Below are 24,105 nucleotides of genomic sequence, written 5' to 3' on the forward strand. Positions count from 1 at the left end.
GGATCCGGGAGCTCTTGGGAGTGGAGCGTGGTGATATGCCTCGAACATCCCCACTCGTTGGCTCTGGGGCGGTATCTTTCCCGGAGCTGGCCTTGGGAGCCTCTGTCTGGACCCCCTCTGGACCCCTCCTAGTTCAGTCTCAGTCTGCCGGAGGCCGGTCTAAGCTAGGGAGCAGAGACGGCCGGGACGCACGCCTGAAAGCCTGAGGCTTTCTCCACTAATCTCTTGGGAAATTAAAAAAAAAAAAAAAAAAGTGAAGGAGCTTGCCCAGTAACTGTTGACAACATCTCTCTCCCCTCGCCTTCCCTTTGTTGAGAAAGAATGAATAGTTGGTTGTGTGGCTCCCCCTGAGTCGGGGAGGGGAAGGCAAAAGGAGGGAGGGACGGGTCGCAGCCCATCTTCCTTTACCCGCCTAGTCTACTGCCACTTAAAAAGTTTGATCAGGCGGAGACACTCATTGGAGGGCAGCTGGCAAAGGCAGCGCGTGCTGTAGGGCAGCTGCACAGAACTGAGGTTTCACAGTTGCCTGAGGCAAGTTGAAAAGGGGAGTAACCCGAATCTGTTTTTGCCTACAGCAGTTAGGCACCGAAAGTAGAGCCCTGAGTTCAGAGAGTCTTTTAAACCTTGACTCTTATCTCCCAAGGTTCCACAGGCAAGTACATGCCCCCACCCCCACCCCCAGAAGGTCAGTTTAGAAGCTCACGATCCCATTCTGTGTTCCCCGGTGCAGGAGAGAGCCAGAAGGGGGCTCTCGGTCATGGGGGAAGCCCACTGCCCACCGGCAAGTGTGCCAGAAAGCCTCCCGAGCAAGAAGTAAACAGTTTACCATGCCAAACGCTCTCTCAGTGCCCAGCACGGGCTCACTCACAAATGCTGTTAAAAAGCCTGACACGTCCAAGATGAGTAGCCAAGATTTCAATTCCTATTGATTAAAAAAAAAAAAAAAAAAAAAAAAACAGAACAAAACAAAAAACAACAGCTTTGTCAGATGGGTGCTAAGCTTAAGAACCTTGCCCTGTAAATCCTTCACTGTATTGCTTGAAATACAATCCGTGGAAGAATTATTCATACTTCAGTCGGTTGGCTAGACTTCAGAAGTTTACTTCAAAAACCAAAAGGATGCCCCCCGATTCCTAAGGCCAGGCAAACGTTCTAAGTGAAGAAGCCAAATTTATCTGTGGGGTCTGACCATCTGCCCTCTTGGTCAGACTTTGCAAAGGAGATAGGACCGCGGATTTGAATTGCAAATTCTCTGTCATAGTCGGGTAAGGGCAGCTGAGGCAGTGGGGTTTCCAGCTTGAAGCATAAAAGTTCTTAAGGGCCTTCCGATAGATGACCACGTGTGAGTTTAACTTGAAATTATCCTGTTTCAGAAACCAGAGAAAAATCCAAGTGAGTGGGGCTTTGCCTCAACTTGCAAGGTCATCACATTTTGTTGTTTGGTTCTAGCCATCTTTGTAGAGCAAGTGAGTTGGACAGAGTTCATAAACTTTTCAAAGCTCGTTGGCTGACCGGAGTCAGGAAGGAAGGCAGGCTGCAAGGCTGTGAGAGTTTGCCGGGAGGCTCATTCGTCTTCTCAGCATTCCCAGCGGCTCATACTTTCCTCTCAAGATGGAGCACGTGACCTTTGTATGTGTTTCAGGATCTGGCGGTGGAGGCCAAAGTCTTTGCGGGTGTTTGTTTGAAGGCGTGCGGCGCGTGGTTGGTTCACTTGGTGCCCGTGCCCTTTGGCGTCTATGTCCTCTCGGCTTGCTGTGCTTACATCTGTTCTGGGTTGAAACATCCTTGGCCTCCCCGTTCCACCTGCAGCAATTTGATGTGTGAACTCCCACTTCAGTGGGGACATAGCGCATAAGCTATGCACACGTGCATGGCCCCTGCCCTGATTGGAGGAGGTGCACTCTTGCTTGCTGTTGCATCAAGGGCTTCATACACGTGATCACATTTCATTTTCACAACAGTCCAGGAAGACGGGATTGTTAACATGTTTCACAAATGACCCACTGACTGTCAGAGAGTGGTGTGTAACTTGTCCCCAGACCTCATAGCTATTATGGCCGAGGCAGGGTTGAGGTTAGAAGTAGTAAATACTGGCTCCAGGGGATGCAGGCTCTGAGTCATACTGTTTTGATGTTAAAAGACCAAATGGCACACAAGAAGGGTTTAATGACTGCTGGCATCGATCGGCACAGAAACATCTGCAAGCGAAGAATACAGGGGAGGCAGCGGTTAGAATCTCCCGTGGAGCTATTCTGGCCACTTATTTCAGCCTTCTGTGTTTGCTGTGCTGGAATCCTTCCCCTGCCTGCAACTGCCTTCAGATCTCTTCTTGCCTGGTGCCTTATCTTCCCCCTCAGATCTGTTATTAGCTCTTCAGAAAGACCCTCCCAGACTGTCATATATCATAAAGCCATCTTTTCCTCCAGGCAGCGTCCTATCATTTTTCTCCGTTTTGTTCTGTCTTGGAGTCTTTTGGGGGAGGTACTTATAATGTGGGTATTTCCTGGTTTATTGTGCTTATGTGGGTATGCTTGGACTCCTCATGACTCAATTCAGGCTTCTTGAGAGCAGAGCCTTATCACACATTTACCTCTGGTACCCTGGAGGCCCCCAGAAAATATTTTGAATGGATAAACGTTATCCCTCTGAACTGTGAAAATAAGCTTGGAAATACCAATGTTTGCTCTTTTTTTTAAAAAAATTACTTTTAATTTTATGTGCATTGGTGTTTTGCCTACATGTATGCTTGCATGAGGGTGTCAGATCCCTTGGAACTAGAGATATAGTAGTAAGTCATGAGCTACCACGTGGGTGCTAGGGATTGAACCCGGGACTTCTGGAAGAACAGCCAATAATCTTAATCATGGAGCCATCTCCCCAGCCCCCCAACATTTCCTTTTTCTGTCAGCTTCCTGTATAAAATACTAACCTGGTGAAGTCAGGGATCATTTCTAATTGTTTTTTTGTTTGTTTGTTTCAAAGACTTAGTACAATATCAGCCATATTTGAGGCCTTCCACCATTTATTTGATTCTGTTTCCCAGGTAGACAGTTAAAGTGAAAGGTACCCTCTACCAAAGAGACTCCCCAGTGCGGTGCTTCTCAAGCCTGGCTCCAGATTGGGAAACGCTGTAGAGCTTTGGAAATGCTGATGCTAGTGTCCTACCAACAGAGATTCTGATTTTAGGATCTGGGTTGTGGTTGGGCCACACTGTAAGCAGTCCTTATAGGATCCTTACACAGCAGCCAGACTGAGCCCTAGGTGTTTGTATTCTCAGAACTCATTTTCTGCGTTGGTCCCAATAGGCTTGAGGCAGCCATGGTGAGAAGCAAGGATGCGTTTCATGCTGTGTTGATGGTCTCCGGTAGTGTGGCAGATGCTTCACACCTGCTCTCATAGGTGATCCTAATAAGTGCCCTGGTTTGTTCCCTTTGTGTTGATGACTCCTTCTGGATCCATGTCTAGCATGATAGAGTCTAACCTCCTTCACCACCTAGCTGGGCCCCAGTGCCTCACAGCTCCAGTTGGTGAGCTCTTGCATGGCTCCCTCCTGAAAAGCCCTTGTTGTGCTACAGCATCACGCCATCCTCCCATGGCCATGGCTTCCTTCCTTCCTTCCTTCCTTCCTTCCTTCCTTCCTTCCTTCCTTCCAACTTGAGACCTTGCTTGGGCCTCTAATGATTCTTCACTCTGTCCCGTCCTTTCTCTTGGCCACTTCCTGAGGTCAGAGTTCTTCATGGTTTACTGTCACCTGTCTGAGTGATGCCTCTGACTTCCCTTAACAGGGTCACCTACAAGTTACAGACGGGATCCCTCCTAACACTCACTGGTCAAGTCCAGACACTTGGGCAGAGCCTTCAAGATTCCCTGGCCTTGCCGGATGTGGTGGGTGTTTTAGGAAATGTTTCTCAGTTTCTCCACTCAACTCCTAGGGCATGGCCTGAAGTATGTAACGTGTGTGCGGATGTTTTCATACCTCTAAGGATCTGGTGTGTCATAGTGTCCTCTTAGAGGGCTTTTCCCGATACATTCAGGTATTGTTGTTGTTGCTGCTGATGCTGCTGTTTGTTTTATTTTGGTTTTCAAGACAGGGTTACTCCGTGTAGCCTTGGCTGTCCTGGACTTGCTTTGTAGACCAGGCTAGTCTCTTGAACTTACAGAGATCCCCCTGCCTCTGCCTCCTGAGTGCTGGGATTAAAGAAATGCACCACTGTGCCCAGCTATAGAGTGCTACTTAACTGTTTGTTGAATTAAAAATAGAAAAGGAAGATGTTAACAGAATAAAGAGAGGTGTGGGGTACTTGAGAAGGGCATTTTGGAGCCTTTCAGGGCAATCTCAAACTCCAGTTCAAACTTAGATGTACAGAGAAGCCAAAGTCATTGGAGCTAAAGTCATATTTGTTCCTCTTGGGTCATGGAAAGAGATTTGATTGACAGCGTGGCCCTTACACATGAGGATGTTTTGTGTGGTCCTAATGGCGTATGCTGTGTCTCTCCCCCCACTCCCGCCCACACCCCACCAGTGTCTTTGAGATGATGCAGGGCTGTCAGGAGAGAGGGAAGATGCTGACAGCTTGAACAGAGGCAGTTCACAGCTGCGTGGGATGGTGGTGGGTAGGAGTCGGTTGGGGGGCTGCTAGTTGGTTTACATCACTGGTGACCAGGTAGAGGGCTAGGGAATTTTGGTTTCTTTTTACAATAACAATGATTAGCATTGAGTAAGTGCTGGCAGTGAGCCAGGAACTGGCCCGGATGGGAGGGGCCCTCCCAGGACTCACCTCCCTATTTTTCTACATCCCTTGTGAGCCAAGCCTTCCATGTGGTCTCACAAGCGGCAGACAAGCTTCTGAATTATCAGGGCTGGCAAAGAACAGAGGGCTGGCTTAGGACTGTATTCTGGAGTGTATTACACCCAGTCCCCAGCACTCCTGCACTTTTCTGTGTGGATTTTGTGTGGCTTCGCATACCAAGTGTGTTTCCTTTGCAGACTCTTTTTTTTTTAAATTCCATGGCAGCCTCCATGAGTGCACAGAGTGGTGGTAAAGCCAAGCCAACAATGACTGTGTAGAGCCAGCTCTGCAGGGTGCTATGGGGGCAGTTGTCACTCAAAGCACCACCCCCTCTCCCCGCCCCCTGCCCATTGCAGTGGAAAGGGTGGTGAGTTGAGGAATGGGTGCTGTGAGCTTGAGAATGGGCTGTTTTGTTCAACTGTACAGACCCTAATTGGATGTCATAGGTAATGCAGGGCATCTTCTGGAACTTTAGGTACCCAAGGAATCACTACAATTTTTTTAAACTAGGGCTCCTGTTTGATTTGTATGTTAGCCTTGATGGACCTGGTACAATTTGGCTTAGGTCAAAAGTATAATTTATGTAGGAGCTTAAGCACTGTTGAAGGCAAATGACCGCCAGCCATGCTTGGGAACAATTGTTGGAGCTGGTGCTGTGCCTCACTGGCCATTCCCCCACCCCCCTCCCCATGCTTTGCACTAATTTCTCTCCTGCTTCCCTTTTTCTTCTTCCCTGAGTTTATGGGATGTATATACAGAAGAGAGAGACACCCCTGACCCTTGACCCTGCCTTGGTTAATTAGAGCACAGTGATTTATTTATACGCATCAAGCCTTTGCTGGAAAAGCTGCCCTATCATTGTGGGTAGCACAGTTTTGGTCTGGCAGTGCACAAGTTCCGGGAGCTGGAGAATCCCAGTCATCTCTGCCTGTTTTATCATTCGCTGGGTAGTGGACCAGTGTAGCAGTCATCTGACAACTTACAGGGTGTTCCCTGGTGTGTATTACCAGTCCTTTGATAAGTCTTTTCCCCTTAATTGTTCCCCCCTTTCAATAACGATAAAACGGCTCACGTGGTTCTAACAATTCTGAGATGTGGTCATGTCTTTGGATTTGCCGCCCCTCCAGCTGAATTTCTCTTCAGAATCCTGACGTAGAGAAATGGGCAAATCCTTCATTCTTACGAGGTTCCACTAGTGATGTCTGCGACATTATCTACCTTTTGATGAGTCGTGACTGTTTCCAGTTTCTTCCATAAGCTTGAAGTTGGTTCTTCTGAATATCTTAGCCGTGCTCTTCCCTCTGTTTCCCTCCTTAGAGTTGAGAATCATGGCTGCGGGAAAATTTGCCAGCCTTCCCAGAAACATGGCTGTGAATCACCAGTTCCCCTTGGCCTCGTCCATGGACCTTCTGAGCAGCAAGTCCCCTCTCGCCGAGCACCTCACAGATGCCTATCAAGACGTGTCTATACACGGCACTCTTCCGAGGAAGAAAAAAGGCCCTCCTCCCATATGGTCCTGTGACAGTGCCAGTCACCTGGGTACCCTCCCCCACTCCAAATCCCCACGACAGAGCTCACCTCTGACCCAGGACATCATCCAGGAAAACCCACTGCACGACTGGAAAGGGGAAACCTTCACCTTCAGGTAACTCCTGTCACCGCCTCATGAGTGAAAGTCATTCATGTTACACGTATGTTTATGAGTCCCTCCTTCCCTTTCCTTCTTCCTTCTTTCCTTCCTTCCTTCTTTCTGGTGTTGAGGACCAGGGCCTTATATATGAGAGGCACGTGCTCTGCCACTGAACTGCATCCCTAGCCCAAGAGAATAGTGTGACCTCTGAAAAGCCATCATACAGCCAGTCCTATTTTGCCTTTATTTCTGTCTCCTTCCCCTACTCTGGCATTACTGAAGCAGTTCTCATTTTCTAATAAACGTATTTTATCTAAACATATTTTCATATGTGCCTTTCAAGATTAAGGATCCTGATTTAAAGTGTATGTAATCACAGCATAAATATAACAGTTTTTTTTTTTTTACAAATTATTTCTTCTTACCATCTAATATTAGAGATTTAAAAACCTAACTTGCTACATCTAGACCCTTAAAAGAAAGAGCAGTTTTAAAAAAAATTTAGCCAGGTGTGGTGGCGCACACCTTTAATCCCAGTACTTGGGAGGCAGAGGCAGGCAGATCGCTATGAGTTCGAGGCCAGCCTGGTCTACAAAGTGAGTCCAGGACAGCCAAGACTACACAGAGAAATCCTGTTTCGGAAAAAAAAAAATCATAGTATTGGATTCTGAACTACAAAATCCATTTAATTCTGTAGCAATGCCAAGGCATTTATAAATTAGGATCCATACTTCCTTTAGTTATCAGTATGTCAAAATTAAGTTTTTGTGTGGCTGAGTTACCAAATCAGCTTCATGATATGGTTGTGGGAGGATTTGTTGCTCCCTGCTGAGGCCAGGGCTCTGGGTGAGTAAGCCTCATAGCTGCAAATGCTACTTCTCTGGGATTATAAAGGCTGGGCTGTGATTGGCTTCTGCTTGTTAGAGCCAGCTTGGGAGCTGTGCTCCCTTTTCTGTGGGTCTGCAGCATGTGATGATATCAGGCAAGGAACAGGGCGTTTTCTTCCCTCATCTTTCTTTTACGTCCAACCTTGTAGCAAAGAAAGCTGCTCTGATCCTGGCTTAGTTTTTTGTTCCATCTATACATTAACACCTATATTCATTAGAGGATATTGATTTTCTGGACCCCAGGGTCTCATTGAGTACTTATAGGGTTGGTCCAGCATTGAGGACACTCTAGCAGCCAAAGTATTGCAGCAATCTGCTTTTGTCCTTTTGTATCTGAAGCAACATCTTCTCTGAACTGCATTCCAGTGAGAGACCAGATACAAGTCATTAAGACAACACAAGATTATACTAAATGCTGTAGAAGAAGTGGGTTGCCTTGCTGGCCCCTATGGGCATGGGTAGTTATTGCTTTGTATTTGTAAGGGTCTTTAAAGATATGATAATTTCTGATCTAAGATGACTGCTCGATGAAAGAAGGCAAGCTTGACCCGTGTATGAGCTTCCAAACGCAAAGAGCTGGAGATGGGAGCAAGTTTGGTGTGTGTGAACCCCAGAGAAAGCTGGTGTGACCTGTGGGTTAAGTTGAGAGGGGAGCAGTAGAGCTTATTAGGGGCTGAGGAATGGGTAGATAGTAGTAAAATATCAATTTTAGTTTCACATATTTGTAAGAAGAAAATTGGTGAAACCCAGCTGTGTGCCTTCCTGGCATAGAGAACCTACAGGCAGATTGATGATGAAATAAGCACATATGGAGTTGGGCAAAAATAGAGGCTCATACTTAAGTTCTCTTTGTTAATATGGCACCATTGGCATCCAGTAGGCAAGCACCAATCAGTGTCAGACTGCAAGATGCAGAGATGGGACTGGCTGCTATGGTTGGCTTACTGGGGAGGGCATCTTTTTAACTAAGCTCTTCTTGGGCTAGGTATCAACCATGTACCAGACACAGGCAGTTCACAGAGTTACCCCTTAGAGCCATGAGATCCTCCCTGACCTCAAGGGAAAGCTGTAGAGCGGGCCTGCTGGGCAGGAGGCAGTGGTGGAGTCACCGCCTAGCTCCAGGAAGTTCTTCATAAACACCCAAGGTCCAACCTGCCAACCTGCCTGGAGTTCAAAGCTTTTCTATTTGGAAACTGACTTGGACAGAGGTCAGAGCTCCGTGAAAGATCTTATCAGAGGGTGGGCACAAGTCCTGAGTCTGAAGTCCTGGCTTCAGAAGCCAACAAGTCCTGCTGACCTAGGCTTTGTTTATCATTCACAACCCCAGTAATCTAAATTCGTATCCTTTTCTCTTCACTCAAAAGAATCATATTATTTAAGGTAAACACAAGAAATACCAAATGAATATCCTGCATAAATCACAGAGTGGGAAGGCCATAGGTGGTGTACCAAAGGCTCATGAAGTCTGACCTGTTAAGACTCATCAACAGAATCATTTTCCATGTTTTTTAAAATCTCCTCTTGATAAAAAAAAAACATTTAATTATTATTTATATAGCATTATACCTGCATGTGTGCCTGCCCATTACAGGAAGGTACTGGATCTTATTATACATGGTCATGAGCCACCATGTCATTGCTGGAAATTGAACTCGGGACCTTTGGAAGAACCAATGGAGTTCTTAACCTCCGAGCCACCTCTCCTCTTGATTTTTATGAGTTCAGAGTACATGATTTTTTTTTCCCTTCTTTTAAAAATACTCCAGTAATGTTATGAGCTGTCTCAATTCCTTTTTGAAATAAACCATGACATGAGGAAGAGTTTTGTCCACGACAGGTTAGTGCTGAGGAGCACGAATGAGAAGCCAAGGTTCTGGAGAGAGAGGCTCTATCAGAAAGAAACACAGTGAATGGCGACCACCTACAGCTGATTCAGCCTAGAGCTGAAGGGAGCTAGAGAAACACCAGCCACCAACCGTTAGTTTCACTTTACAGTAACCTGGCCAGATGCAGAGTATGACAACTTTCCGCCTCATCCCATCTGGCATTGACATGGCAATGGCAGGTCCCCATGGGCATCCTGGGCTCCCTCCCTCTCCACTGTTATCCCACCTACACACAGAAAGCAACAACCCAGACAAGTGCCTCCTTGTCTTGTGAATCTCTTTATCTGCACTTCTGCTTTCTGGGGCTTCAGTTGCCCACCATCAGCTAGCTGTTAGCAAAAATAGCAGATGGAAAATTCTGGAAATAATTCATGATTTTTTTTTCAGTGTGAGCTACTGAGTAGCAGGAAACACCTCACTGTGTTCTGCTCTGTCCACTCAGGACAAGAATCATGTCCTGGCACATGATGTTGGGTACAGTGTACCTAATCTATATATGCTCCCCACCCCCCCCCAAAACCCCAAATTAGTCACGTAGAAACCATTTTGAATGTTATGGTATAGCAGTGTCTGTATTTGGGTAGGCATCACTTGACTTTATAATGGCCCCAAAACATAAGAGGGGTGATGTTGGCAATTCTGATGCTCCAAAGAGCAGCTCTAATGAGCTTTTTAAAAGTGAGAATTGAAAGGTTTTTTTAAAAAAAGATTTATTTACTTATTATTATGTATACAGTGCTCTGCCTTCATAAACACCTATAGGCCAGAAGAGGACATTAGATCACATTATAGATGGTTGTGAGCCGCCATGTGGTTGCTGGAAATTGAACTCAGGACCTTTGGAAGAGCAGGTAGCACTCTTAACCACTGAGCCATCTCTCCAGCCCCCGAGAATTGAAAGCTTTAACTTAGGGGGGAAAAAAGTATGTTGAAATTGCCAAGATATACAGTATATTAAGTATGTTATTAATCTTGTTATAGTTTCCTATTGCTATTATTCTCTTACTATGCCTGATTTATAAATTATGCCTTATCATAGCTGTTTGTCTGGGAGAAAACATTGCACATACAGGGTCCAGTACCGTCTGTTGCTTCAAGTACTTTTGGGAGATAAGAGGGCATCTGTATTCTCACTTGTTGTGGATTTGCTATTTTTACAACAAACATGCTTATCATATTAATCATTAAATTGTGACCTTTATTTTTATTTATTTAGTTTTGTTTTTTTCCAGACAGGGTTTCTCTGTGTAACCTTGACTGTCCTGGACTCGCTTTGTAGACCAGGCTGGCCTCGAACTCACAGCAATCCACCTGCCTCTGCCTCCCAAGTGCTGGGATTAAAGGCGCGTACCAGCACCACTGGTTATGTGACCTTTATTGTAATGGAAAACAAATTGAATATCCCATCCCATGGGAAGCCTTGAACAAAATAGAGTCTCCCGTGTGACCCAAATGTTTACTTTTTTTTTTTTTCCAGTTTTTTGACACAGGGTTTCTCTGTATAACCTTGGCTGTCCTGGATTTGCTTTCTCATAGTGATCCTCCTGTCTCTGCCTCCTGAGTGCTGGGATTACAGGTGTGCACCACCACACCCTGCTATGTTTACAGTTCTTAAGCTGACATGTCCGCATACATCATATCCTCCCTTTTATGAATAAGCCATAGACAAGGAAATTATATAATACAAAAAGGTGCTATTAGTATCTCTTACATTTTATAGCTTTATAATATCTTAAGGGGCTGCTGGTGGTAGTGCATGCCTTTAATCCCAGCACTTGGGAGGCAGAGGCAAGTGGAAATCTCTGAGTTCGAGGCCAGCCTGGGCTACAGAGTGAATTTCAGGACAGCCAGGGCTACACATAGAAATCCTGCCTCAGAAAAACAAAAACAAACCCAGAAAAATCTTAAAGGATATATCCATATTCTTATTGGAACATCAAAACCCTGTGTAAGGCATGGCAGAGCTCTTCCTCCTCCTGTTCTTCTTCCTCCTCCCTTTCCTCATCCTTTTCCTCCTCCTCCTCCTTCATCAACACCACCATCATCATCATCATGAGTTGGGGAAGTAAGGATATACCCTAGTCGATAACTGAGTTTGGAGAAAAGGCCTGGCACTCGTTGGCCACTCCCCAGACAGACACTGTGTGCCACAGCCTCCAATGGCATTGGTACAGCTGTCGGCACCACTGAACTGTCTGCTCCAATGGAAAGGGGAGGCTCCCATCTGACACCATAACACCTTGGACATGGGCTTTGGGGAGAATAAGATCTCAGTTGCCGAGAGGCAGAAGGCCTGTCTGGAAAAGGGAGTTGGTCTTCTCTTTCGGAGACCATATCTCTTAGCTTTCTTGTTGTCTTGGCCGCCCTGGATGTACTTGCGGTTTTGGACAGGGGCCAAAGCCAGAAGCCAGAGAGTTCTTAAGCCTGCTGTTTGATGTCACAGGGGAGCCTTTGTTCCAGATGCACAGCCAGGCTTCTCCAAGAGGCCTGCAGACAGGATTTCCTCTTGACATTAGCACCATTTGGTTGCGTCCCTTTGATTCATTTACCCTCACGGATAGATCTGTGTTTGAATCTAGAAGCCTCCTTGAGCTGAGAGCAGCCTGGTTCCTGCTGGGATTTCTGCGTTGCCAGGATAGTTGAGTGATCGGGGCTATGGCCCTTTTCCTGCCTGTGGGTATGTGGAGGCATACATTCCTGGGAACAGCTGTGAGAGACTAATTCCTTCCGCATCTTGTGCTGTGGGCACATGTGGTGGGGACAATGTGGGGTTTCATTAGTTTGCATGAAAGGTTCTGACTGACTCGGCACAAGTGTTGTAGCTGATGGTGGCCACACAATCTGCACAATTATTCCTGTTGAAACTGGCTTGCTTTCCCCAGCCAGTACCCTGCCTTCTGCATCAGCCCATACGATCTTTAGAAGAGTGTGAGGCCGGGGGATCGAGACCAGGGTCCACGCAGACATTTCTTGGAAAATCATTTCAAAGACCTGACTCCGGGCTCTATGAGAGCCCTCGTCTGAAAGATTCTCTAAGTATGGCTTTCTCCTCGACAAAGCAAGATGTCGCCCCAGACATGCCAGCAAGCCAGCCTTTCCTCTCAAAGGTAACTGGAAAACCGGCAGTGCGAGGGGCTACGTGCGGGTTTCTATAGTTCGTGCACGTCACATCTGCCGCCTGCACGTTGCAGACTTCTCATATGCAGAGGGAAAACGGCATTTTAAAAATGTACTTAGTAGATTATTAATAAAAGGTTTACTTATTGGGTGACCAGGGTAACGTTGGATTTTTAACAGCTCTGTGCATAAGAATGTCTCAAGGAAAGAATAGTCAGTGGATGGAGTTTTACTGCCATTTACAAGTGCCTCCTTGATGGTCAAGTGCAGCTGCTGTGGATGGGCTACTGATGTCCCAGAAATGGTATAGGGCTTGGCCCTGGTGGTCCCTCGTGTTCTCAGGCTAGGAGCAGCTGGGTCAGGGGTGAGCCTGGTCCTCTATCTTTTATTGTGTCTATCTTGAAGGAGACCAGAGGAGGAGCTGCCGGGAGGTCTACCAGCTGCCTGATGGGAGCCCTAACTCCTGTCCTGACAAGGAGCAGAGAGGCTAGAATCTGTGCATTCCCAGCTGTTCTGGGAGAAAGGAAAGGATTTTGTTTTTTTTTTAACCGATTGTAAACCACAACCAAGAAAATGACCAGCGGGTGACACAATGCAGTCCCTGTGGCATTTCTTAGTTGTATCCCCTTCCCCCAGGCAGACGTGCTCTAACTCAGGCTTTCTACAGCCTCGCCCCTGCTACTTGGGAAGACCCGGGCTTCAATCTTTGTTGTTTACCTCCCACAGTATCTGCAAAAGTGCATTGTAAATAGGATCCACAGATATGCCAGTGGATCTGCCAGCCAGCCCAGCCTGGCCAGGGTGTGCATGCTAGAGAATTCCTAACTGCTCTTGTTCACTGGGGAGAGAGACTGTCTTCCAGGAGCCTGGAGTGGGTGGCCTTCACACCCTCGGGTCTCAGCCATTCTGTGGTTTGTAACGGTCATCACCCAGTCTAGCCTATGGAATTGGAAGCAGAGCATCAAGTTTTCTCTCCCTTAGGTGCCCAAAGACGAGCTCATGTTGCCTGGTTGAGGGGTTGTGTTTTTGTGTGTAAGCTGGGGAGGACTGAGGAACCTTCTAGACTGTGTCATCTATAGTTCCGGATTCACCTGCAAATAAAGATATCAGATCAGAGTGACTCTTGTGATCAAAATAACCCTTAACACAGATGAGTTAGAAGCCTCAGTTCTGTCGCTTTTAGGCATGTGCCTGGAGAACATTCTAAATTATAAACTTGATTTGAGGATAACCCAGCATGGGGAGTGCTGTATTTGTTAACTGGTCCCCACATAGGAAGGTGTCTCTAAATATCAGCATTATAAGTTTCACAATGAAGCCTGGGCTACCCGCTGGGCCTCTGCTTTGAGCAGCTCACACACAGGCTTGCTCTTAACCCTCACCTAGTCACCAGTAGCCAGTTCCTCGGCTGCTCAGCTCTACTGGGACACCTGACTGAGGATCCTGGGAGGTTTGTATTGTTGTGACTATCAAAGCTGCCAGGGATCTTGACATTGATTCATCAGCCAGAGCTGATAGCATTGGGGCTGGACGTCAGGTACATTACTTTGCTCTACTGAATTACTACGTTCTTAGAGGGTAGCTCGAAGCGCGGGTACGGAGGAGGGGCTCAAGCTGGGTGATTTCCTTCCTTCCTCCTGGAAGGCAGAGTAGGGAGGCTCTTAGGGAGGCTCTTAATCCGCCTGTGTAACCAGAGATCACGTTCCACGCCTCAAGCTGCCCTGGGAGAAAGTTTCCCAGAGGTTGATGGAGTCTGGCTAGGATTCCATTATGCAGGCCTGCCTTCCAGCAGTGTGTCTCAGCCAACACTCTCACGGTTTGTGAGTGTAACAACCATGCTGGGTGGTAAAATAGCATCACGCCATTGCATTCATACACTAAACAGAGCCTGGCTGTCCCCAGTGGACTTACACAGCCCCTTCCTGATCTTGTGCTTAATGTTAGAGTCTGCATTTTTATTAGACTGGCTTTATTTGAGGTATTGTGCTGGCTACCAGGTACGCAGTAGATAATGAAATAGATACGATCTTTGTCCTTAGGGAGTACCCAGTTTAAGGGTCCTGGGACAAATGCACTGATACAATGGGGACACAAAAGGAAGCACCAGGAAGATACCATCAGAGGACCCTAACTTAAACTGGTGGTGACAGCTTCTCTAGGGGAAGGAACACTTGGAGATTTTTTTTTCTCTTTTTCTTCTTTAAAAGATTTATTTATTTATTATGTATAGTGTTCTGCCTGCATGTGTGCCTGCGTGCCTAAAGAGGGCACCAGATCTCATAGATGGTTGTGAGCCACTGTATGGTTGCTGGGAGTTGAAATCAGGACCTTTGGAAGAGCAGCCAGTGCTCTTAACTTCTGAGCCATGTCTCCAGCCCTGGAGATTAAAAACTTAAAGAAAACACAAAATACTTCACCAATATTTTTTTATGTTACTATGTATTGAAAGGGTAACATCTTTGAAATGGGTTGTATAAAATACACTCTACCCCTCGGTCTCTTTTTACTTGACTATTAGGAAACGATCAATTGCCTGTGTGTTGTCGTTGGACAGCACTGATCTAGACCGTGGTTAAAGAGTTAGATTTCCTCTGTATGCAGAGGGGAGCTTTTGAAAGGGACAGTGTGGCCAGACTGGGGCATGCAGAAGATGCCTCTTCTCTCTTTGGAGGACTGAGTTATAGAGAAGATGATTGGGATGGGACAAGAGGCCGTTCTGCTCCCGAGAAACAGAGGACACGAAGAGCGTGGGTCCAGGATATGAGCTAGTGCATGTCTACAGTCCCAGCTCTTGGGTGGCCAAAGCAGGAGGATATTAATTTTAAAGCCAGTATAAGTTAGATGATAAAAAAAAATCTATCTCAAAACAATCAAACAAACAAAAATACAGTTTGTTTGTAGAGTCTGGCAAATGTACTGAGGGTTGAATGTGACAAAGAAAGGAAGACGTGGCCAGCTGTGGCTCTGGCAGTGGGGGATGGGGGTGGGTGGGTGGAGTGATCCTTACAACATGGGAAACGGAGGTGTCGGAAGGAAGGGTCTTTATTTGGCTTGGGTGCTTTTCCTTGGAGAAGGTGATGGATGATCTCTGGGAATGAAAACTTCTGTTTGGGGCGTGCCATGTCGGAGATGCAGAAGTGGCGGGCCTCCTTATTGGACAGGCAGTTGGCATTATGAACCTGGAGCTGTGGAGGGAGGTCTAGCCTCAGAAACCAAGAAGTCCACCATGAGAAAAGGCACTGTCACCAAAGCAAAGCCCTGGGAAGGAGGAAGGACGCTGGGATCCAGTCCTGAGAAAGCATAGCTTAGTCCCTTCTAGGATCAGCAAAGGGAGCTGTGTTTGTGGGAAGAGAAACGAGTTAGGATCTGACGGCTCTGGAACCTGCTGCCTAGATCAGGCTGGCCTTGAACTCACAGAAATCCACCTGCCTCTGCCCTCTGCTGGGATAAGAGGCATGTGCCACCATGCCTAGCTCAAGAATCAATCTTAGGAGCTTTTGATAAAATAAAGCACAGTATTTTTTGTTGTCATTGTTGTTGTTTGTTTTTTGAGACAGGGTTTCTCTGTTTAAAAGCTCTGGCTGTTCTGGAACTTGCTCTGTAGTCTGTGCTGGCCTTGAACTCATGGAGATGTGCCTGCCTTTGCCTCCCAAGTGCTGGGATTAAAGGCGTGCGCGACCACCTCCCAGCAAGCACACTATTTTAATTGATTGATTTCAATAAATCTTTTCATTTAGTTAAGGCAGACATACCTTCAGGGACCACCACATCTATGTCTGCATCTCAGCGACTGTTCTTTAATGGCTCTAGCTATCCCAGATGTCCCAGATGCGTCCAAGCTGCAGCCAAGGACAGCGCTGAGTATGACCCAGTATAAAGTCATAAACCTACTTAAAACACTGTGGCCCTTGTTTGTTTTGACAACTAGATTATTTGGTTCCCGAGAATCAGGTGTGTAGATGACAGCATTGTGATGTATTGTCAAAGGTTGGCCATGGCTGTCAGGCTTTGGCATGAAGAGCAACAGCTGCTTTGCCAAGGATTGGATGGGCAGACCCCACGAGGATGCCTGTCTACTCTAGAAGGCAGGGCTTTGTCTTCATTTCTGGCTAGATGAAACTCTTCTTCTGAGCTGCCTTGACGTTAACTAAAACTCTTAGCTCTTTATTCTACATAAGAAGAAACCTCAGCAAATATACTCTTTTAGAAGGGGGAGAGGGAAGGGCGGGGGTGGGGTGGACGAGGGAGGTGGGGGGAGGGGGAGGACTGCTAGACACCAGCCAGAGAAGCCTCTGCTTTCATCAAAGGTGCTGTGTTTGGGCTTCGGCAGCCTGACCTTGTGTGCCTGCCAAGAGACGCGCTGGCCTTGATACGGTTTTTCTTGTTCTTATTCTATTCCGTCTGAATACTGCCGAGTTAAAATTTCAGCAGTGACCTTTAGCTTGATGCTGTCACTGGGGTTCTGCAGGGCACAAGCTAACCCTGGGCTTGGTGGTTTATCAACCACTACCTGTTTAGTATCAGTCTTGGATTCTGGTGTCAGTTCACTGTGTGGAGGGTGCAAGAAACACAGATGGTGCTGTTGGAACACGATCCCAGTTGCTGCTTTAAAAAAAACAAAACAAAACAAAAAATCTCAGGCATTGCTACATTTTCAGATGAGCTAGAGACTTTCTAAAACAGGAATTGGCTGTTTGGGAGAGAGAAGCAATTTTGGAAATATCCAGTCTTCTTATCCTCCCAAGGAAAGGACATGTACGTGTCCACATCCCCAGCCTCCCTGGCTATTAGAAGAATGATTCTGGAAAGTTGAAAGTGATGGCAGACATGATCCCATGGACTCAGGCTCCATATGGGAAACTGCTTAGTGAAACTAAAATAAAAGCCCTCTGGCAGAGGGAGGGGAGGCATGGGGCCTTCTAGTGGCTCTACCATTGAAGGCTTTGTAAAAAGGTCACTACCAGCCAGCATATACTGGTATAAGGGATTCCCCTCCCCTACACACACACACACACACACACACACACACACACACACACACACAGAGAGACAGAGACACAGAGAGACACACACAGAGAGAGATGAACCAGAGTCCCTTCGTGTTTTCATTCACAGTGCCAGGCTTTGGCCAGGGACTGGAGATGCGGAGAGAGGCCAGGTCTTTGTCCTAAAGCATTCATAGGTCATGGATCAAGAGATGCTGATTTTGGGGTCAGCTAATCTTCCATCTTCTCTCCATCTTCTTTGCTTGCTGACGTAACTTCCCACCTACTAGATAACCTTTTGTGTCACTCAGTTAATCCTCCTGACCTCTGACCCTAACATCTGTCCAGGTATCACACAAACACACCCCAACATGGGATGGAGATAGTATTTAATAGGTAACCTTTCCCTCGGGGCCTGCCTCTTCTCTGCTACCACTTTGCCTATGGCATCCCAACCTTGGACCTAGACCCTAAAAAAGGTCAGGCCATGCAGCCAAGGACCATAGCAGAGGGTGTCACTGGTCTGTGAAAGAAAAGGAGTGCAGAGCAAGCGGGACTGTGCGAAGGCCACAGGCAACAAAAGGGCTTTCAAAAGTTATGTTTGGAACAATAAGAGCACGGGGGTGGGGGGGGTGGGCAGTGCCAAGAGAATCTACATTGCTGAGCTTCTGTTCGACTCACTTGCAGGGTGGGTGCAGGAAATAACTGCTCTGATTGGGAAGAGGGGCGGTGGGAATGGTAAAGGCAGAATTGCTGGCCTATAGTAGAGGAGGCCAGATTAAGAGGTCCCAGGGATCAAGGAGCCTGAGGGAATAGGAGCTGAGGCCATCACACAAGCACTGTCACTGTAGGCACTATTGGGCTGACAAAAAAACCCAAAAATTACAGGAAAGAACCAGTGGATAGTTTGTTGTTTGTTTGTTTGTTTTATTAAAAGAAAGGCTGGGAGTTAAAATTAGTCTACAAAATGTGCTGAGTTTGGATATGGTGGGGGGAGGGGAGGAACATTCCAGGTGTGGTTCTGGCAGCTGGGGGTGGGGCCAACGACTAAGATAGGCCGAGTGTGAAAGGGGGCAGAAGTTGCTCTTTTTGTTGGGTGATTTTCCATGGGGTGGTGGTGGTGGCTGGGCTATGAGAATGAAGGCGTAATGTTTGGGCTGTGACAAGTTGGAGATGCACTTATACCTCGGGGGACTTCCTCTTAATAACCCCTGTAGGGCTGCTTCATGCTTTCTGCTTACTGGAATGAGAGTGCAGAGGTTGAGAAGGCGTGCATGCAAGTGCCATCCACTGGTGCCATCCTTAGGGTGGGAGATTCAGGCTCCGTAATGGTATGTGAAGCCTGCAGGAGGCTGTGGACTCAGCCCTGTTCTCATCAATTACCAAAAAAAAAAAAAAAAAAGTCATTTAGACAATATCGTTGGCATAGCAATCACCTAGGTACCTGACACAAATCATGGAGGCATAGGAAGGCTGTCTGATGACAGATAGACATGAGACACAAAGAAGGAAATTCATATTCTGAAACAACACAGCTGATTTAATTAGATAAAACTTCATAAAGAGAGAGAGAAAGGCTTACACTGGAAGTCCAAAAACATTTATAAATGTGGGGTTCACATAACTGCTTGCTCTGAAAAAAAATATCCTAGGAGTTGAGCTGTTGAAGCCTCAGAATGAGTCAGAGGCATGCTACGGTTGTCAAAGAAAATTACTGTGATTTTTAGGGCCGTTAATTGAAGCTCATAGTCAGACCAAGGGAGGTGGTCACACATGGCTGCCCAGATCACATATGGTGGATGGTTTTAACTCTGACCTCAGAAATGCAAGATGTATAGTGTCACACTTTTCCACTGTGAAGACCTGTGGATCTAATCTTTAAGGAACAGACCTAATGTTCTCCGGTATTGGTTACGAGGTGATTCTGGTGTCACGTGTTAACACGATGACAGTATTAAAAGGCCACCAGCTGGTGATGCATACCGTAACATCATCAGTGAGCACGCTGAGGTATAGAAGATTGGGTCTCTTCTCATTTGATTTGCAAGCTGATGTGATGAAGATGTCTCTGTAAGTCATGTGTCTAACGTGCTCTGGCCCTTGTGCTCACAGCTGCATCCCGTTTGCAGTTAGTGAAGGCAAATTCAGACAGTTATTTCCCAGGACCATTACTATTCCCAAGTATAATTAATCTCAGTATCTGAATAAAAATACAAGACAAACAAACAAACAAAACCCTGTTGGTCTAGGCACAGCTAATATTTTCCCCAAGATGTCATTACTTCACTCGCCAGGGCGGTGGTGGATTTTGTTCTTCTTTTGTTGAGAGTTGCTATATAGTCCAGGTGGCCTTGAACTCCATGATCTTCCTCTCTCAGCCTCCCAAGTGCCGGGAGTACAAGTGCGCATCGCCCTATGTAGCACCTGCCCTCTGTGAAACACCTGTTTCTCCTTATTTTCCCAGTCAACAGAAATTATGCCGTGGGAAACTCTGTCCGTCCTCTGGGTTACGGCCCCAAATAACTTTCTCCCTGGAATTTCAAACATGTCCAGAGACACTCGTGTGCAGGAGGAGCAGCCTGTCAGCATCACCTCAGAAGCATCTGGTCTGCGGTGTGGCAAGTGAGGCGGTCCTCTGGCTTTGGGCATGGCTACTCCATTGCTAAAGCAGCTGCTGTCTGAGGCTGTCACACTTCAGGTTTGCGGTTCAGTGATCTCAAGGAGGATGCTCCTCCGTCTGTGAACGCTCTTGTTTGATACTGTCTTTCCCTTGGTGAACCCACTGAGGGTAATGAAAGAGACGGGTTAGGGTCTAGGTCTTCTGCACAGTGCAGGACACACACACACACACACACACACACACACACACACACACACACACACACACACACTAGTCTACTAACCAACCACAATTTACTGAGCAGTCCTACCCTGGAGATACGAAGACAGGTAGAGTACGGAGCCTGCTTTCAGTGTTTTCATAGTCCAGTAAGAGAGACAGGGCACACAGTGCACATTAAATTATTCTTACCTCAAAACTTGCACAATTCGGGGCTCAATGGTGAATAGCACTTGCTGCTCTTCTAGAGGACACAGGTTTAATTCCCAGCATCCACATGGTGGCTTAGATCCGTCTGTGACTCCAGTTCCAGGGGACCTGATGCCCACTTCTGACCTCTTTGGGCACCAGGCTTGCACGGGGTGCACACCCATACATGAAGCAAACAGTCACACACACACAAAATAAATAAATCCAAAAGATGAAAAACTTCGTAATTCACAAGAAAGGTGAACTAAAATGTTACGAATTCTTTTGAGCTCTGGTTGTGACAGAGCATAGGAAAGAAGAGTGACAAAGATGGGCGCAAAGACTCTGTGGGCTCTGCTTACAGACGGGAGCCCAGCATAACCTTCATCACAGAGGCTTCACCCAAAACAACTGATGGAAACAGATGCAGAGACCCGCAGCCACACATTAGGCGGGATTTGGGGAATTCCATGGAAGATGGGGAGTAAGAATTATAGGAGTTATAGGGGTCAAGGAAACAATACAACCCCCACCCCGCCAGAATCAACCCGCCTGGCCCTGTAGAGAACCACCAGCCAGGGAGCCTGTATGGGACTGACCTTGGCCTTCTGGACATGCGTAGTAGTTGTACAGCAGGGGCAGGGACTGTCTCTGACTCTGTTGCCTGCCTTTGGGACCCTGTCTCCTAACTGGGCTGCCTCTTCTAGCCTCAGTAGGAGAAGATGCACCTAGTCTAGTCTTCCTGCAACTTGATGTGCCAGGGCTGGTGGGTATCCACGGGAGGACTCCCCTTTCCTGAGGAAAAGGGAGAGGAGTGGGTGGGGGTGGGAAGGGACTGGGGCGAGAGGAGTTTACCTAAACTGTGGTCTGGATGTAAAGCAATTAATTTAATTAATTAAAAAAGATGGAGAAGTAGGTTCAGAGAATTTGGATTTATTGGAGTTGTGAAGAAGTAAGGCAGGCAAGACGGATAGGAATCGTAACCATAGATGGCGTCTAATGAAATAGAGAAGATGATGTTGGACTTTTCTATACACTAATCTCATCTAGTTGAACGTCATAACGAAGTGTATTATATAGTCACGTGTAGCATATAATTCTGTTGTATGCACGGTTTAAGTCTGCTGCTTCCCCTTCCTTCCTCCCTCCCACTCTCCTCTTCCAGCCAAGATTCTAAGAGGTCACAGGAACTTCATGGTGGAAAACAAGATTCTGATTTCTAAAGTACACAAGCCACCAGTGGTTGCTAGTGGAAGGCAGCCTTTGACCTAGTTGTTGTCACCTTTTCCTGATTTTTATGACATACCCTGGTACAGGCATTGGTTAAGAAAATAACTAGTGGGCCGGGAGCGGTGACTCATGCCTGCATTCCCAGCACTCGCGAGGCAGAGGCAGGTGGATCTCTGTGAGTCCAAGGCCAGCCTGGTCTACAAAGCGAGTCCAGGACAGCCAAGGCTCTTTTACATAGAGAAACCCTGTCTCGGAAAACAAAACAAAACAAAACAAATAAACAAACAAAAATAACTGGTGGGGGATGGAGAGATGGCTTAGCAGTTAAAGAGTACTGTCTGCTCTTCCAGAGGTCCTGAGTTCAATTCCCAGCAACCACGTGGTGGCTCACAGCCATCTATAATGAGATCTGATACCTTTTTCTGTTGTGCAGGAGTATATGCAGGCAGAGCACTGTATATGTAATAAATAAATAATTTTTTTTTAAAAAAAAAGAAGAGCTCTTCCTCTTCCTCTCCCTCTTCTTACTCTTCCTGTCTCTGTCTCTGTCTCTGTCTCTCTGTGGTACCCCTCCCCCCTTTCCTTCTCCCCCCAGGCTCATTTAATAAACCCCTCTATAACATTAAAAAGAAGAAGGAAAGAAAGAAAGAAACTGGTAGACACCAGGGTCTGCAAGATTGCTCCGTTGGGGACCCATGAGTTTAGGTACACAGACTCAGACTACTGGCCACACGTAAGTCATCTTCTATTACAATTCAACCCAGTGTTCTAGGAATTTAATTTTTGTGATTAATACTCTACACACAAAGCAAGGACTCTATCTCAGATTTACAAACCTTCTGATTCACGCCCTCAGGAAGTTTTAATTCTAAGACGTCATAAAGTACTTTATATGTCTATAAAGTGTATTATGTATACATGCATAGATGTGTACATATTTAATATGTAGATCCTTGGCCTGCTTCTAGGATCTTTGTAGCTCTCTTGTATAGCTCTGTGTAGATGGTAATGTAGTACTTTTTTCATAATTGTGACAAAGTACTTGACAGAAATGCCTTAAGGGAAAAAAAGCTATCGGATCTGGCTTCAGAGCGGGGTTCAGTCCGCCAGGATGGGGAAAGCGTGACCCAGCACTCACAGCCATGAGAGCCTATGGCTCTGGGCTTCACCTCATGATGGACCAGGAGGCCGAGAAGGGTATAACCATCAAAGGCTTGGCTCTGTTAACTTGCTTCTGCCAGCCAGGTCCCACCACTAAACGTTCCACGACCTCTTCATGTGTTCCCCCATAAGCCTGTTGGGGATACTTTATATCCTAACATCATTTGTGAGTTGTGACAGTTTGGGTCTCAGTTTGCTAGGTCTTGTACCTTTATTTCTTTTGCTTATTTAGCCATACTGTCTTGAGGCCTGCAGGAGCGGCAGACAGCAGCAGTAACTGGGGGTATCTTTCCCTTGTTTCTGATTGGTTGATTTGACCAATGCTTCTATACTTTATAAGTAAGACCGAAACTTGCATGTAGAGACTGTCCATCCGACATTTCTAATTTTAAACATTTTACCTCATGAAAAGATGATTTTAAAAAGTATATTTCTGCCAGGTGTGGTGGCGCAGGCCTTTAATCTCAGCACTTGGGAGGCAGAGGCAGGCAGATCGCTGTGAGTTCAAGGCCAGCCTGGTCTACAAAGTGAGTCCAGGACCGCCAAGGCTACACAGAGAAACCCTGTCTCGACAAACAAAACAAAACAAAAAAGGTATATTCCCAATCAATTGGATGCCCCAAATAATTTTTCACTTTCAACACATGAATGTTGCAAGTTCTATTATTAGACCTTTCCTTATTAAATTGACAATATCCCTGGAGCAAATCTAACTTGATTGTATTTTTTTCATACGTTCTTGGCTTCGGTTTATCAATATTTTGCTTAGATTATTTTCATACAATGTGTGAAATTGAGCATATACATTGCCTTTTTCTTTTTTCTTTTCCTGACTTTGCTTTTGTCAAGTCCCTCGGGGAGTTTTCATAATTTTCAAGGAATAGATCATTTCTGCTTGGCAGAACTGACTTTGAGGTAAAGGCTGTCTAGTGCCGAGATTTTTCTTACTGGGAGGTATTGAACCACTAATTCTGTGTTTCAGATGGCTGTGGTGTAGGGTGTCCTCTTTCTTCTCGGAGGCTGTTTTAGTACCCCCCCCCACCCCCACCCACAGGTTCGGTTTTCCTAAGCATCCAAACTGTGTTTATATCTTGCTCTGTGTCATTCCTGCAGCGCCCTCCCTCCCTCCCACTCTCTGTGTTAGGGTCTGCCCCAGCAGCTCTGTGAAGAGCCAGGCTTGTCTGTTGTCTCTTCATGTGGCCCTTGTCTGCTGTTTAGTTTCTGCCCAATCTTTATCTCCTTTGTTCAACTTTGCATTTATTCTGCTGTGTTAACTCAAACCAAACCCCTAACTAATCCCCCAGGCTCTCTTTCTTTCCAAAATTAGGCACATAAGGTCACACACGTCCTTCCAAATGCCATGGTAACCAGGTCCTCCAAACACGGTGGTA

At 46.4% G+C, this 24,105-nt stretch overlaps 1 protein-coding gene across 4 annotated transcripts in view; it reads left to right on the forward strand.

Annotated features, from left to right (window-relative positions):
- Positions 1–24,105, forward strand: part of BCAR3 (BCAR3 adaptor protein, NSP family member) — a 239,727-nt gene that overhangs the window by 129,110 nt on the left and 86,512 nt on the right. For all 4 annotated transcript variants that reach the window (XM_084757815.1, XM_084757816.1, XM_084757818.1 and 1 more), the window contains one exon: positions 6,108–6,435. In XM_084757815.1, coding sequence (XP_084613941.1) covers positions 6,108–6,435 — 328 coding nt within the window. The remainder of the gene's footprint in view (positions 1–6,107; positions 6,436–24,105) is intronic.

This window comes from Acomys minous, assembly GCF_964271855.1.
Source record: "Acomys minous genome assembly, chromosome: 14".
Taxonomy (NCBI): Eukaryota; Metazoa; Chordata; class Mammalia; order Rodentia; family Muridae; genus Acomys; species Acomys minous.